The sequence below is a fragment of the Clarias gariepinus genome, chromosome 9 (assembly GCF_024256425.1).
Source record: "Clarias gariepinus isolate MV-2021 ecotype Netherlands chromosome 9, CGAR_prim_01v2, whole genome shotgun sequence".
In the NCBI taxonomy this organism is placed as follows: Eukaryota; Metazoa; Chordata; class Actinopteri; order Siluriformes; family Clariidae; genus Clarias; species Clarias gariepinus.
In genome coordinates this window covers 6,985,177-7,002,506 of record NC_071108.1, presented here as the reverse complement: position 1 = coordinate 7,002,506, position 17,330 = coordinate 6,985,177, and the positions used below count along the sequence as shown (strand labels likewise).

Genomic DNA, 17,330 nt, shown 5'->3' with positions numbered 1-17,330 from the left:
GCTATTACATACTATTACATCACTGTTTGTGCTATTACATACTATTACATCACTGTCTGTGCTATTACATACTATTACATCACTGTTTGTGCTATTACATACTATTACATCACTGTCTGTGCTATTACATACTATTACATCACTGTCTGTGCAGACAATGATCATATGTTACATACTATTACATCACTGTCTGTGCTGTTACATACTATTACAGTACATCACTGTCTGTGCTATTACATACTATTACATCACTGTTTGTGCTATTACATACTATTACATCACTGTTTGTGCTATTACATACTATTACATCACTGTCTGTGCAGACAATGATCATATGTTACATACTATTACATCACTGTCTGTGCTGTTACATACTATTACAGTACATCACTGTCTGTGCTATTACATACTTTTACATCACTGTCTGTGCTATTACATATTATTACATCACTGTATTGCGCTTTCTTAAAGCTTGTTCTTATTTAAACACACAAGTACATGTTCTAAGATTGTTCACACATTAACACCACAAAAAGAATATTTTTTCAGAGTGTCGACACTGTGGGCAGAAGTGTGCAGACGTACATCATCATGCAAGATCACGACGCACTTGGATGTCAGTTCTCTGCATTTAATCTGAAGTTAAAATCTTTTAATAAGCGTCTTACTGTAGCAAGCACTGTTGATTGTTGAACCTTTTTCCTGATAATCTTTCAATACTGACTTAAAGAATCCCAGAAAACTATAAGCAGCTTTTTTTTTAATGTTACCTGAACGGCTAAGCTAAACATCAATTTATCTGTATTTGGAGGTGCTGATATAGTGGCTAAAACTGCATGCGTGAAATACGAGAGCAACGTCCACGACCAGCTTGCGACCATGCAAAATTATTAATGTTTTTAACAGCCCTGATTTATCTGACCAAATTCAGAAGTAAAGCCTGGACATGTGTAGAACATGCAAAAGTCTTCATTGACAGAAAGCTGACCAAACCAGGCTCTCTGAAGCTGTGTAGCAGCAATGCTACCTACTTAACCAGCATGCCACCATTTTAAACTATAAAACATGGGCTGTTTTCTTTTTTATTATTAATCTCATAAAGCAGATGACCAAGCGTGTATTGTTTTTCTATGTTTTAACTTGTGGTTTAGTGGTTAAGGCTCTGCGTCACTACTATTACACCCTTGACCCTTATTTACTCAAACAATGCAGCATTATTCTTCACCATGTGTTCTGAGCCCAACTAGCTGAGATAAGTAAAGAAAAATGATTTCTTAATTTTTGTACTGTATATGTGTCAGATGGCACGGTGGTGTAGTGGTTAGCCCTGTGGTTAGCTGCCTCACACCTCCATCCAGGGTTGAGGGTTTGATTCCTCAGGTGTGTGTGTGTGTGTGTATGTTTGAAGAGTTTTTATATTCTGCTTGGTGGGTTTCCTCTAGGTATATTCCTCCTACAGTCCAAAGAAATGCCGATTAGGCTACCAAATTGCCAGTAGTGTGCGAGTAAGTGTGTGCAAGTTTCGAGACTTTTTACACCACAAGGCTGCATGTACAGTCATAGGGAGAGCTGATCTTTATAAGTCAGTGTGCCAAAAGTTCTTTTCTGACCACATGCCTTACCACATCTGCTATTTCATCATTTATAAATAACCATGGTGAATAAATAAAGTGTTGTCATTTTTTAAATAACAAGGTTCAAGATTTTTTTTCCTTTAAAAATTTTTTTTTTCTTTATAACTGCTGATGATATTATTATTTTTAATTGCAAAACTACATTAAAAAAAGTTCTTCTATAATTTAACAGAAATTAAATTAAATAACTTTTATTTATTTATTTATATTTATATTATAATTTTTAATTGTGAAACTACATTAAAACTGGTTATATAATATTAAATATGATTTATAAAAAAAAGTGTGAATGTGTTTACTTATTGAAATAAGTAATTGAATAAGTAAATAAATACTAATAAAATAGAATAAATAAACAAATACATATAATAAGTAAATAAATAAATGAAACGTTTTTTTTAAATAAAAAAACACATTCACGCTTTATAAATAAAGTTTATTTATTTATTTAATTCCGGTGAATCACCGCGACTTGTACGCCGGCGGCGCGCGATTGCAGCGTGATGACGTCAGCCGCAGCCAAGTCCTCGCGGCGCGCGCGTGCGAGCAAGTAAGCGTGTGCGCGGACGCGGAGGGAGGGGGGTCGGTGGAACGTCACGTCAGGCGGTTCAAAGAGGAGCAAAGATGGCGGACAACAAAGGCCAAGGGGATACAGAGAGCTCGGCTAGCATGGAGGCAGAACCTCCGACGACGCTTAACGGAGACGACGCAGGCGAACACAGCGAGACAGCGAACAGCGCGGACGCCGCCCCGAAGGACGGAGACGACGGACAGGGCCGGGAAACCGCTCCGGAGACGCCGACACCCAGCGCCGAGAGCAGCGAGCCTGCCGCCGCCAGCGCCGCCACCGATGGAGGGGGAGGAGGAGGAGGAGAAGAGGTGGACGGAGAAGGTGGTGGTGGTGGTGGTGGTGGAGGAGGAGGAGGGGATGCAGAGAGAGGAGGTGGAGAAGCGAGCACCAGCAGCGGTCATGTTAACCCTAGCCCGGACACGAACTCGAACGCGGAGAGCACCGAGCCCGCGGTAGACGCCACAGCCACCGCCGCAGTGGCGAGCATGCCTTCCCCAGCTCCCGGTGCTGAGACGGCGGCTGGCGCGGCTGCGACTCCGACACCACCAGCGGCAGCAGCGGCGGCGGCGACTCCGGCTGCGGTGCCGCTGAACCTCCTGGATACCTGCGCCGTGTGTAAACAGAGTCTCCAGGGCCGAGACTGCGAGCCCAAACTCCTGCCCTGTCTGCACTCGTTCTGTTTAAAGTGTGTCCCTCAGCTGGAGAGACAGGTCAGCCTGGGAGTCACCGGTCCTCATGGTCAGGACACACACGTCGGTGAGTGAGGAATAAAATAAATAATAATAATAATAATAAATAAGAAAAACAAGGAGGTGTGAGATCAAGATATGCTTAAGATGTGATCACACATGACACTCTGAATAAACACAGAGACAGAGACAACTCCTCACATCTTACTGGAACTTTCTTAGACGTGTTACTGGTGATTAATAACCAGACTAAGACTAAACCAGTAGGTATCAGGGCCTGCAGGTCATCTACGTATGTTAGATATCGATAATCTATACAGATCAATAGTTCTAAAATTCGCTCACATGAAGTTATTTGATTTCACACTGTTTACACCGGTGCTGTTCATCCGATTGGTCAGAACATGGATGTTTATTAAATTACCATCACACAGGCCTATACGTGTGTATGTATGTTTATATATATATATATAGATATATATATATATACATACATACACACACGTGTGTATATATCAACTGGTCTGTTCTTGTTTCTATGGTGACTTGTCGTTCCAAACAAGCCAAATATGGTGCAAGCGGAATTCTTGTTGCAACCAATGTTTGCGTAAGGAGACGTTTATTTAACGTTCACTTTTAAAGCAGGACAAAAAAAAAAAAAAAGGTATTGGGGACATGCTGCGATTGGAAAGTAATCAACTGCATGATTGATTGGGAGAATAACTCGACGTGAAAGTGTTACATCACTTCGATGTTCGTCGTTTTTTTTTCTGTATTGGTCGCAAAGCAGCTTTTTCCAGAATCAGAAAGGTAAATTGTGTATAAATCAGAATCGCCGGATCGTCCCTAATGAGCATGACGGCGGCGGCAAGGAAAAACCCCCTGAGATGGCAATAGGAAGAAACCCCAAGAGAAAACAGACTTTTTTTTTTGGTGATAACATATAGCAGGAGTTTCCTGGCAGTAGACTGTGTTTTTATTTTATTTAGTCTTTTGTTGGTTGTGTGTGCGTGATTGATTTTGGAGGATTAGATCTTGCTAGTTTATGGGTTGAGTTTTTTGACGGCAACGTTTATACTAACCAGAATGATGTTTTAAAACGTTTGCCACCTGTATGCATTATGACTGAGGCTTCGTTCAGGATCGTTTAATTAACATTTATAAAGACGATGGCATTTACAAGAACATATGATGTATGTCACTGTAGCACGTGTGTATGTTTCAGTTTGGTGACGTGTATCTTTTGTGTGTCTTGAGTTATCCACCGAACTAAGCTCATGTGTTCCTTATTAGTATTTCCTTTCAGGTAAATTTGTCCTTCGTTGGTTGTGTGTGACAGCTTGGTAGTTTACATGTTGAATTGTTTTTATCGATGAAGATGTCTTGTTATTCTGAATTTACTAACTAGGATATGTGTTCAAACGTGCCAGTTATAAATGCCAGTGGTGTGTTGTGTGTGTGTGTTTAGAGTTATCTCCTTAAGCAATGATGAGTTTCCTAAGCCATGTACAACTACATTTCTTACAGGCTAATTATTACAACTTTGTCCATTTTTTTTTTGCATGACTATGTTAAATCTTGTCCCCTGCAGGCGTACCATCCTCAACATGAGGAGGACATGAGAACAATGTCTCTATTATTACCATCTGAAGCATGTGACTCATGGGCTGGTGATTGATATGAAGTATTAACAGTTGACGGACACGTAGCATCGACGCCTTGCAGCTCAGGGGTCCGCGGCTCGGCTTACTATCTGTGTCCATTTCAGCAGTGTTCTTTGGGTTTCAATCCCAACAACATGATGAAGGATGCTTAACTGCTCATAGGTGTGAATGTGTGTGCGCGCGCGTGGGGTGTCCTGTGATGAACTGTCTCTCATCCAGGATGAATTTCTCCTGCCTTGAGCCAAACATTGACCAGGATGAAGCGCTTGAGAATGAATGAATGAACGAACAAACAGTTGAAGGAAGCACCACCAAATTTTGCAACATGCTAAAGATCATGTTTTTTTCCCTGTTTCAGGCATCAGCAAAAGCTGAGGACAGGAAAACATGAAATCTAAATGTGGGTTCATGAAGAGGTTCTGTAAAACATTTTATCTTGCGCATGATGGATTAGGTGAGGAAATGGTTGTTAGAGTAATAGTGTAAAAAGCCACAAAGCAGTGTTGTTTAGTTAAATTCATTAATTGAATTGTTTGCGCAGATTGTTTATGATCTACACCAACCGTGTCACAATCGTGTTCTTGGCTTTGTTTGTTTGCGCCGAAAGTTTGTGTTTACGTGTTTGCGCAAGTTGTTTATGACAGAGACGGCAGAGAGATGCCCGTCGCTGTGGCCATCGGGACATTTTCTTTCAACACTCCCATACAAGCCAGATTCATGAAAAATTAGCAATATTGTCGTCACATATGCACACAATAAATTCCTGCAACTGCTTCAGAGTTGCTATAGGCCTCTTGATATCCACATCTACCGATATAATGGTAGATAGCGTCAACATCAGCTTTAAAGACAAAGACAAACTCCCTGTCTTTTTTTTTTTTAGTCTGAGAGACAAGCAAGTTCCCGTTATTTACAATGTTCAGTTCAATTTTATTTGTGTAATAAAATGTTTTAACAGTAGCTGCAGTCGCAAAGCTGCTTCACAGAATTAAAAGTTTTTGGAAATAAATTGGGACATGTGCGGGAAAAAAGTATAGACTACAACAGTTTGTCCCTGATATATTATATAAACAGTCACCACATCACCAAAGCCGTCCATCCTGATGTCAGAACGACGTGGTGGAAAATGTATGTTTTTTGCGACACACAATAATGCAGTGAGAATAAGGTGTAGGGTTGAGACGCCAAGGACCGCACTCCAGATTTACAAAACTCATCAATCAACAAAACTTAATTTATTATTCATGTTTTTCTGCCAGAAACATTTTGATCATCTTCCGTGTGATTGTTGCTTAACAGAGTTCTGCTAAAGGACAAATACATTTACTGATCCCTGTTTTTAAAACTACTGTCTGATTTGTTATGGAGAAAAGAGAAAAAAGTTCTACATATTGATGCATTTAAAACTTATTTAAAGCTCTTCTGATGTATGCAGGGTGTTCTTCTGCTGAATTAAGTTGTAGAAGTGTTTGACGTTTAGAGAAGACTTCAAGCACAGTAAGGTGATGAGAGCTGCAGTAAAATATCTGAATGGTTCAAAAGTTTCGAAGAAGGCCAGGTGACTCAGAGCTCGCTAAAGCCGTCCCTGTGAGCATTCGGCGAGTTGAACACCTGATTGCTGAAAAGTGCCGGATAACCTGTCGCCAACTTGCGGATGTGACGCATCTGTCTATGGGAACTGTACACACAACTTTGTTCACGTTGCAGGAATTTGGCTGTGACTTATTTCCAACATCCCCTGTACAGTCCCAACCTCACTCCAAGCCATTTCCACGTATTTGGGACATTAAAGGAGTTCCTGGGAGGCCGGCGTTTCAGCCAAGTCTAATCATGGTTCTGGCAGACTAAAAACACTTCTACCCTTGATGGTAGTTAAGCACGCTGGGATAAGTGCTTTAGTGTAGCAGGAATTATATAGAGAAATAAAGTGAGTTTTTACGTTTATAAAAGTGTTCTGTTTAATCAAGAGTCCCGATTTGACTTGAATATTCCTCGGGTGTGTAAACGCACAGCTCGACCCTGAGCTCAGGTTACTGCCGTATGTCCTCCTGGTGTTAGCGTTGGTATCCTTTTTGCATTTAGTGGTTTATCTGGTCGGGCCACAAGGTGGGAGAGCTTGACTGTTAGAAAGTGTGACCTCCTGGTGTTGTGGGTATCCCGAAATGTCACTCTGTCGCTGTGAAAGCCTGAGGTCATTGATTTTATTTACTTATTTAAAATCAATATTTATTTATTTTTTTTAGCCTTGTTTTCAGAAAGAAATGTGTAAAAAAAAAAAAAACATCTAAAAAAAATTCCCGATGGGTTAAAGGTCAGCGTTGCGGTTAGTTTCAGGTGTGAAACGTGTGTTCTTATGCATGAAATCGTGCCGCAACCGCTTCCTTTTAACGCCATTCATGTCATTTAATGCTAATCTGTCAATTGTACCAGTTCCGTATGATGAAATTAATAATAGTAATAATAATAAATGAAATCAGCCTGGATGCTTTAAAAAAAAAAAAGGGAAAGTACTGCAGGAATACATCTATATCATCTCTTATATTAGAGTGTGTGGTTTATGTGCCAGCGTGTGTGTGTGTGTGTGCAAACACACTACATATTATTTTTTTAAAATTAAGGACAATAATCCATATTGAATCTGCTGAAGAAAATCGCGTTATCTTCTCTGATCCTGGAATCTGATTGGTCGTGATATTATAATAGGAGCAGCGAGAATAGTTCAGTCTGTTAAAGCACATTTCGACTTTTTAAAGCTGCTCAACCATAAGCGATAACTTGTAGTGTGGACGTGTGACGACATTAAGTGTAAGTGGGACTCGCCACTCACCTCACAATACATGCTGTAGGTTCCGATCCAATTAAAATTGCCATTCGACGTATCATAAGTTTATAAATATCCTGATTATTATAATTTTTTTTACCGTTTTAAGTGCTTAAAAGAATTTGTTTAAATATAGTTGCAAGCAGCGATGAGTGGGCCCAAGCACCATATACCATCGCCGCCCAGGCGCACCTTACAACTTGTACACGTCACACAATATGACGTAATGGGACTGATGTCAGCTTGGGCCCTAAATATTTGTCATGTCATGCGTGTGTGTGAAAGTGAAAGATGTGAGTGAAAACATCCTCCAAAAAGCTTGAGAGTAAGAGATGAGTGTGTTTGTGTGTGTTAAGATTTGTGATGTGTATGTGCGCATGTCTGCGTGAGAGATGCGAATGTGTGTTAACATTTGTAATGTGTGTGTGTCAGTGTGAGAGTGCTAACATTTGTGGTGTGTGTTTATGTATATGTGTGAAGTATGAGTGTGTTTGTGCGTGCGTGTCTGTGTGAGAGGGAGAGATGCGAATGTGTTTAACTTTTGTGATGTGTGTGCATGTCTGTGTGAGTGAGAGGGATGAGTGTGTTTGTGCACGTGTATAAAATTGCGATAAATATCCAGATTCGATATTCAATTTTTTCCCTCCCGATTTTCTTTCAATTTTAAGCCTTAAAAAAATAAAGTTTAATGAGTAGCAGACGTTCCAGATCAGCATTTAAACAATACAAAATAAATACAGGTGTTAAGGTTTACCTGATCAGCGGTCATCCGCCGCAATAATTATTATTATTTCTAAACATACTTGCCAAGTAATTCACTTCTAGCACACCGGTTGAAAATATGTAAATAGTTCAGAGCGTCCCACCTGTAGGATTTTTAAGAAACGGTGACATTTTACCTTCTCAAAATCTCAAAACTCAACTCGAGAGTTAGGTTCGCGGATTGAGTGGATGCGAGGAACGTGTGTAATAAGGGGGTTTTAAACTAATTCACGCCCAGAGTATGAAAGAAAAGGCAGATCAAATGCTTTTAATTAGTTTTAATTGTTTTTTTTTTAATTGGTTAATTATTTTATTTTTTTATATAATGTAACACGTTTCTGTTGCGCCACTTCGGGCTTCTACGCTCGGTAAAGAATGGTTGATCACCGGTCATGGCCAGACAAAAATGAAAACCAGCCAGTTCTACCAGCGGGTCATCTGTTATTATAAATGTAAAAATTATTTTTAAAAAATTTGATTTTGAAGTCAGTGTGGAGATGCATGAATCACCACACAAAAAGAATCATGATTCATATAAATGAATAGAATTTCTTGTATTTCTTGTATTTTTTTTCCTCCTCCATCCCTAACAACCCTAAAGATTTAAAAAGTCACTTTTGTTGCTCTTTAAATGCAATAATGAATAAATGTACACATTGCCAAATTGTCGTATAAGAGTTTTAAAAATAAACCCTTCAGGATGTGCCGTTAGAGGAAAAAGATCAACTCCAGAGACACAATCAAAAGGTGACGCTGAACTACAAAACACAGCATTTTCCAAAACATAGCCACGTCAGAAACACTGGAACATTTCACAAATCATAAAAGTTTTAAATTTACCGGAAAGTTAAAGACAACATACACAAATTTGCGATTGGGCCTTGTAAACTTCCTGTCAGAACTCCATGGCCCTTATAGAACGAACTTATAAACTTAAGACGAGTCTCCTTGTGGGCAGGAACTTCCAGACTTTAATATATTGAATTCTCATGCCCATACAGTGTGTTATATTGACAGTGTAAAGACCCGCCCACTCCTTAGAAGGCGCACCCCATTCCCGAATAAGCCGCACGATTTGACACCTCATTCATGGGTCTACGACAGACGGTGCCGGACTCAGTCAAAGTTGGTCTCGATGTTAAGTCGATGGGGCCTTTTGGGACGGTTAATTGCTCCCTGCGGGGGCAATTAACTGCCCACCCCCTAGAAAAGTCATAGCACCCCATTCCCGAATAAGCTGCCACGATTCAGTCAAAGTTGGTCTTAATGTTAAGTCTATGGGACTTTTTAGGACGGTTAATTGCCCCCTGCGGGGGCAATTAACTGCCCACCCCCTAGAAAAGTGATAGCACCCCATTCCCAAATAAGACGCACCATTTGACACCTCACTCTTCGCTTCGCACTACTAATTACTTCATATAAAAAAAAGCTTCATTCCTTGAAATGTTTTGGAAAATGTGGTTATACTTTATACTTTAGGGTCACCGTAAAATAGGCCTGGTTTGATTTGATCTTGTTATAATTTTTGCAATAATTTGATTTGTTCAGTCGGTCACACATCCACCCATTGGATCATTTAGGGTTGTGTATTTTTATTTTGTAACCCCTGAGCACCTCGGTTCATTATAATCTGTTTACATTTTTTTTGACGTGAGGTCAAAGGTCAACAAGATTTTTTTTTTTGTTTTGTTTGCTTTATTTTTTTTTGGTTGTTGAAAGGAAGTATCAGTTTTTTATTTTTTTCTTTCGAAACTTGACACATGGTCCCGGTGCGAGTCTTTTTAGACATGACTTTGCCTCATTGAGGTAAACGCCCATCGAGGTCATTGAACTCTCATCTGTTAAAAAGAATAATGTTTCAGCTGCGTTGTGAACCCCGGTTCCGATTTTCCTGTTTCTAGCGTACAGACGTCCCCTTTTTTTTTTTGCTTTCTGACGACCGTGTGCTTGGTTTCATTTTTGTGCACAGAACTGAAACGCACAGGGCCTCTTGAATGTCACTCGAAAACCTGAACGTCAAAACGTCTCTCTCTCTCGTTCTCTCTCTCTTAACGTCATGCAACCTGTCAGAAACCTTATGGATGTTTTTGACATTTCCGAATCTAATTTCCAGATAAAGACAGGTATATTTTTATTTTGTTTGGTGGGTTTTTCTCAGATGGAAGTTTTTAAATAATGTGATTTTTGTCTGTAGTTTTGTGTTTTGTTAAAAAAAAAAAAAAAAAAAGTACTGTCATGTACTGAGTAAAAGGGAAATGATTCCTTAGTTATTTTTAATCAGTGTAGTTAATATGCAGGACTTTGTCATTTCTGGTGGTGGTGCTTGAGTTGTCATTACTTATATTTTGGCTCAAAAGGTCTTTTAAAACTTAATAAATTGTGTTTTTGATAATTTGATAAAATTATAGCTTTTATTTTTAAGTCCCAGTTTATGTGCATCTCGTGTGGTGTTTTTTTTTTTTAAATGAGATCCAAAACATTAGGACTTTTGATCCTGTGGGGAGTTTTTTTTTTCCTTCTTCTTTTTTCTCCGATTTGAATGTTAGTAATTAATTTCTCTTAAATTTTGATGGATAGATATAGACCATTATGACATAATTTAAGAATAAGGGGAATTTTATGTTAAAACCTCCAAAAAGCCCTGGATGCTGGGGGCTGAAGCATCGCTCATTGTGGTCTCACTTAGGAAATTATTAGCCACTTTCCAGCGTAAGTTTAAGCCATCATCACGGCTGAACCATTAATTGATCTCTTCCCAATTTTGCGTCCACAATATCCTGATCACGTTGGCCCGGTTTGGTGGCGATCGTGTAAATATTTTAAGAGGAATATACATCAAATTCCAGCCAAAGTTGTTTAGGTCAGTGAGATCTACAAGTCTTACCGGGTTTCGTATGTATACGGTGTAAGTATAAGTGTGTATGAGCTACAACCTAATAGCAGCAGATTCCAACCTGTGTGCTGATTTTCGAGAGTTTTTGAGCATGTTAAAACCCAGAAAAGCCCGGATGCAGGGAAAAATAATAATGATATAATAATCCGTAAAAGAACAAAATGGTCTTTTACACACTGACAACATAGGGATGATGTCATAGCACTTGGGCCCTAAATATGGTTGCAAAGCAACGATTATCAGGTCCAAGCACCTGTACCGTCGCCACCTTGGTGCACCACACAGCCATGTCCTGTTTGAGCGTGTTAGGCCTCCAAAAAGCCTCGGATGCTGGAAAAAACACATCACATTATGATGTCACTTAGGAAGTTATTAGCCACTTTTTGGCACAAGTTTCAGGCATTACCATAACTGAACCTTTTGAGAGTTTTGTATCCTTAATGTCTTTAACACTTTGCCTCTTTTTGGTGGTCATCATTTAAATCCCCTAGGTGGAGGATATCAAATTCCAATGGGTGGCTTTTTGCAAACCTACCAAAATAACTGACTCCCTGTTAAGTAGAGCCTATGATGGTGTGTAAAAATAGAGCACATGTTGAACATGAATATAAAAGATCTAAAATCTAAAAATGTGTAATAGGATACTATTTAATTAAGATGCCGGGAGAAGCTGAGATATTGCACACGAATTACATTGAGATCATTTAGAAACCCGTTGTAATTTTAACTGTGATTCCTGGCCCAAAACAACAAAAACAAACAAAATTTTTTTCACACTAATAGTTTGTCGGACCGGCTGTTGCTTTGATTACAGCTGTTGTACTGTTTCGATAAGCTTATGCAATGTCTCAGTAATTTTCATCCAGAGTCGCATTAATCTCTCTCCAAGATCGTGTATTGATGATGGGAGAGTCGGACCGCTTCGTATTGCCTTCTCCCGCACAACCCAAAGATTCACGATGGGGTTAAGGTCTAAACTCTGTAGTGGCCAAGCCATGTATGAAAATGTTTTCTCTTGCTCCCTGAACCCCCCTTTACAATTTGAGCCTGATCAATACTGGTGTTTTCATCTTGGAAATATAAAAGGAGGGAATAAAAAATATCATTCAGTCATTCAGTATATTCAGGTCATTAACTGACCTTATTTTAGGACACGTAACGCTGTTGAACTTGGACCTGACTAAGAGTAAGCAACCTCAGATCATAATTCTGCCCCCACAGGCTTGTATACGGTTGGCACTAGTCATGATCCAGCTTTAATTTTTACCGTGATGTGCCCATCACTCTGGAGCAGGGTTGATCTGGACTCATCAGACCACATGACCTTTTTCCCCATTTGCTCCACGGTCCATTGTTTATGCTGACTAGTAAATAAAAGCCTTTTTTTCCCCTGATTAGCCTCACTGAAAAGTTGTTCTCTTAAGGCTACGCAGCTGATTAGTCCCAGTCCCTCGAGGTCTTATCACATTGCGTGTGGAAATGCTCTTGAGTTCTACCTTTGTGTTTTGGTTGTGAAGTGTTCTCCGATCACGGTCGTTCATGATGTTCTTCTGACCACAATGGGTTCTACAGTTCTTAACCCGATTTTTAGTAGTTTCTTTCCGAAACACCTTTGCCACGACTACAGGATAATGTTTCCTGACACGGTTGTTTAACAAATGAAAAGCTGCTCACTGCATCAGTTAGGGTGAAATAACTTGTTGCAGCTGAACCATGTTAATGACTTGTGTAATTATTCTGTGGACTGCTCGTACCGATTTGCTTAGTTAAATCAGGGTGTTCACGCTTTATTTATTTATTTATTTATTTATTTATTGGGACCGGGCAGTTTATTTAACTGCACCATTTAGTATTTGCTTGTATTTATGCATTCTTGATTTCAGTTAGAGAGAATGTTTGCTGCATTTTTATTCAGCCCCTCAAAAGTTATTTGAAAAAATACATAAAGTACATAAAACCCTGAATGTCTTTTTGTGACATCGGGTTTATAACACAATTTCAATTTGTATCTAGTAATAGTGTTTCCCCCTATAGAAATTTTCCCGTTTGTGTTAGTTTCTCGCGATCAAGGATGCTGGTAGTTGAATTTTGTCACTTAAGTCGTTTTACAACGCTTTTTATTCAGTGTCAAAGTCGTTGTGGTTAGTAAGAATCTTGGGTTTAAAGCCGCCTCTGTAATAATAATAATAATGATGATGATGATGAGGCCTGTTGCCTTACCATCCTCATTTGAATTGTGCATCTCAGCTCTGAAATAGGAGCGAGGAAGTGTTTTGCCAGAATTTGCATAAAAAAAAAATAAACAAAACATTATTCTTTAGCTGGTTTGGAAAGAATGTATATAGTGTTTTAAATGAACCTCTAATGTTGTCGAGGCTTTTGTTTTAACATATTACCTCAGAGAACCAGGAGCTCGTCTGTCTGAATTTTGGCATTCTTAAGTCTATATCTTGTGTTGCCGTTCTAAATCGATCTCTTTAGGTTTTTATTAACTTTTAATGTCAGGAGGAAAGTATTAGGATTTTTCCTGTATGAAAGTACACGGTGAGAATAAATGGCTGTTTAAACATGGTGGCTTTTAATACAATCATTTTGCTTCACATGAAGAAACAGCACTTTTAAATCATGTTTTTTTTTGTTTTTGTTTTTTTTAAATCCAAACTCGAGTCAGATGCCTTCTTTTTTTACAATCCCGCCGGAGTTAAAGTAAATGTTTTGGTTTTTCTGGATCAGGACTTGCCTGTTTGTCTAAACACTAATCTCTAATAGTCACTCTGGATGGTGGTGATTATCCGTCCTCTGAGCTCTCTCTCTCTCTCTTTTTCTGTGTGAGGTGTTTACCCGAGCAGATACGAGTAGAGTGGTTTTACTGAAGGCTCTGAATACAAATCCTGTGCAGTGAACGCGGTCCATCACTCCCCTGCACTGGCTGCGTTCACTTCAGCTGCACTCGGCAGCCAATCGGCGTGTGGGATTTCCCCAGCCGGGGATTAGAGGGAACTGGCTGGTTGCAGTAAGCGCTGGCTGAAACGGGCTCAAACTAGCTCAGACCGGTTCTGGCTGCAGCCGGCTAGATGGGGGGAGGGAATTGATGGCATGTCAGGGAGGCTATTAAGAGAGGGGCAGTGATGAATGAGAATGGGTGGGTGGGTGGGTGGGGTTGTGGGGGTGGGGGGCTAAGGAGGGTGGGGGAGGGGAAAAGGCCCCATCACATTCATTTATCTGATTTTAAAAACTGGATTAGAGTAAAATTCAATTAGTTTCATGGATAGATTAACGGTAATACTAGTGCGCCTGTTTGAAGCACACTGGGAATGAGAATTCCAGACTTCGGTATCTTTTAAAGGCAAACCGTCACAAGTGTTTCATAATCCTGCGATCATTTTAATAATAAAAAACAACAAATCCAAAAAAAACCAATAAAATATATTAAATAATGCGCCACAGTAATGTAAAAGTAATGTGCGCCTTAGTGCTCGAGGCACAGTTGATTTCCATATCTAAATTTGTTTAAAGCATTAATATGAAAATTCCTATGATTTGTTTACTTGATTGTTGTTCTAATCCTCTAGACTTTAGTCCTGTTTTGCATACGTGGGTGTGTGCAGCGAATTATTGGTTTCATAATACAAGGTTTCTCAGTTACGTTAAACTAATATTCTGCTCTCAACATCTCTCGATATCTTTGATCTTTTTTTTTCCTTCTTCTTCTTCTATTTTTCTTTCCTAAAGGCTTCTCCGTGACTCTCGGTTTACGCCTTTTGTATGCGTGGAGAGGTCTTTTTGAACTCTTCGGTTAATAATAATACGAATATTCTCTTCTGTGTATATTAAAAAAAATATATATAAAAAAAGAATCATAATTTAAAGATGAGGTTTTAATAGACTGCCACAAAAAGTTGAAATACTCATTATCTACAAATTTCATCTACTAGTAATATTTTAAGCGTAGACTTCAAGCTTGATTAGAGGAGTCGATGGACACGTTTTCAGCCATGAAGAAGAAGGACTGAGCGAGTGGGTCAGTGAACTCGAGCCGGGGGGGTAAAGCTGCTGTACGTGCGATCACGTGATCCTTCACATCTCTCACAGTCTCCTTGTTTTATGTTTAGTGAACGTCATGCGGTGTACGGTTTGCTACCAGGACTACAAACCGATCGACATGGTGGACAATTACTTTGTCAAGGACTCGACAGAGGCGTCTAGCACAGCGGCAGAAAAATCGATGCAGGTGAGAGAATCCGTTTCTTAGATACACATCATTTATTTCTTTACTTATTATTTAAAATGAATACGCACCTGTAGAGGGAGCCTTGGGAGTGTTTTTATTATTTATTCGTCTGTACGACTGCAACTCTGCAGGTATGCACCAGCTGCGAGGACAACGCCAGCGCTGTCGGTTTCTGCGTAGAGTGCGGCGAATGGCTATGCAAGACGTGCATCGAAGCGCACCAGAGAGTGAAATTTACCAAGGATCATACGATACGGAAGAAAGAGGAGGTCTCTCAAGGTATGCGCTTTAAAATTTTGTCTACATTTAAATTCCTTTTATGCTAAGGCTAAATCGAAATTGTGGGAGAGACGATTTATTCACTGAGGCAGTTTAAACAGGATCGATTCACACTTGTTGATTTTAATTAAGTAAACTTATAAAGAGTAACTTGTTCTGAAATTGTGTGTTGCTGCTGCTTCTTCTTTTAAAATTCTGTGCAGTTGTTACAATACCGCCCTCTACTGGACTGGAGTGTCTATACAGCCGACACAAAATAATAAATAAAAAAATGATTTAATCCTCGAATAAGGTTTAACATAAACACGCGATATTACAGCAGAGCTGCGTGAGACATTTCATTAATCCATTGAATTGATATTTCACAAGCACTCTCGTCATCGTCTTGCCTTGCTGTCCTGTTTGTTCCTGTCCTCTGTCTGTAGTGAATGTCTTTGCATGCTTATTTAAATTATGCAGTGTTACATTTATTAATGACATTAGGTGCTTATTTTATTTATTTATTTTTAACTCGTCTGGTACCTTGTCATCTTTCGCGCATGACGTAGCTAGGCCTTTTTCCTCATAATCTGTCCATCCATACATCCATCCATCCATCCATCCACGCAAACATTGCCTACTCTACATCAGATCCTACACATACAGAGATGTCCAGTGAAAGTTCCCAGGTACAGTCATCATTAACAGATAACACTAGCAAAGCGGACTCGGTTTGTTTACTTATCCACTGTGCGTTTACATTTTAATCGAAGCGCACCAGAGCTTGTTTGGAAGCAGACAGAAACAATACTAACCGTCTCGGTTCGCTTGCTTGGTGTGCACCGAGGTTCGGGTTTACTCAGCGTTTAAATTTGTTTGAATGAACCGCACTGACAGAGCAACCGTGTCAAGTACATACTACACTACATTGCAATGTTTATTAATTGTTGCTAGTATTTTTTTAAGGCTTGAATATTTGTAAGAAATATAGCTAGTTATAATGAATCAGACATCAGTGCTAGGGTATGGGATTCGCCAAGAAGTCGATACGATGTAAACATGATACCTAGTTGCCAGTTTGATTTAAATTTTTTAAGTACTGTACTTTTTTTTTTATATCCCGATTAAAATATATAAATAAATAAATTATATATATTTCAGATTTTGTAAGATTTTGTCCAACCAAATGTGCGCCAGTATGTTAACACTTCAGAGATAACCACCTGGAGGATTATAGAGGAACTGCAACATATTACCATCTCACATGCAAATGCGTGAATTAAAAACAAACAAACAAAAAAAAGGTGATTTTGGAGTCAGTATGGCGATACATTAATTGCCACACAAAATAAATGAGAGACATCACCGAATAGATATATATATTTTTTTAATCCTCCATCCACAACTAATTAATGGTGTCGAATTAAATTGAATCACAAATCACAATGCTTCAAAATGAACTGGAATTGAAAACGACAGTCTCCTGGTGTGAGGCACAATGAATGATTCAATTAATCAAAACCACATGCAACTAATTAATTATGATGTGTTTTAAATGAAATATGGAATGTCTTTGAAGTTTCAGGGAGTTGATTTTGAGATCACAAAAATAAGTTGCCACAGATGGAGAAATCATGAAGTAATGTTCCAGAAACTCAAAGCTCCAGTGTGCTGCCGTACGTCATAGGTTCTAGTGGCCAGATGTCACGTTAGAACCAGGCTAAAACCACAAGCTAAAAACGAGGACGTCCTGAGAGAGTGTGACTTTATCGGAACCTGTCTAAACCTGTCTGTTCTCCTCTCTTGA

The 17,330-nt window shown here is 39.2% G+C and overlaps 1 protein-coding gene across 2 annotated transcripts in view; it reads left to right on the top strand.

The window, feature by feature from the left end:
- The first annotated feature begins 2,222 nt into the window (after nt 1-2,222).
- trim33 (tripartite motif containing 33) overlaps nt 2,223-17,330 on the top strand; it is a 40,458-nt gene continuing 25,350 nt past the window's right edge. For both annotated transcript variants that reach the window (XM_053504120.1, XM_053504119.1), the window contains exons 1-3: nt 2,223-2,961; nt 15,147-15,265; nt 15,397-15,544. In XM_053504120.1, coding sequence (XP_053360095.1) covers nt 2,259-2,961; nt 15,147-15,265; nt 15,397-15,544 — 970 coding nt within the window. In that variant the 5' untranslated portion in view covers nt 2,223-2,258. The remainder of the gene's footprint in view (nt 2,962-15,146; nt 15,266-15,396; nt 15,545-17,330) is intronic.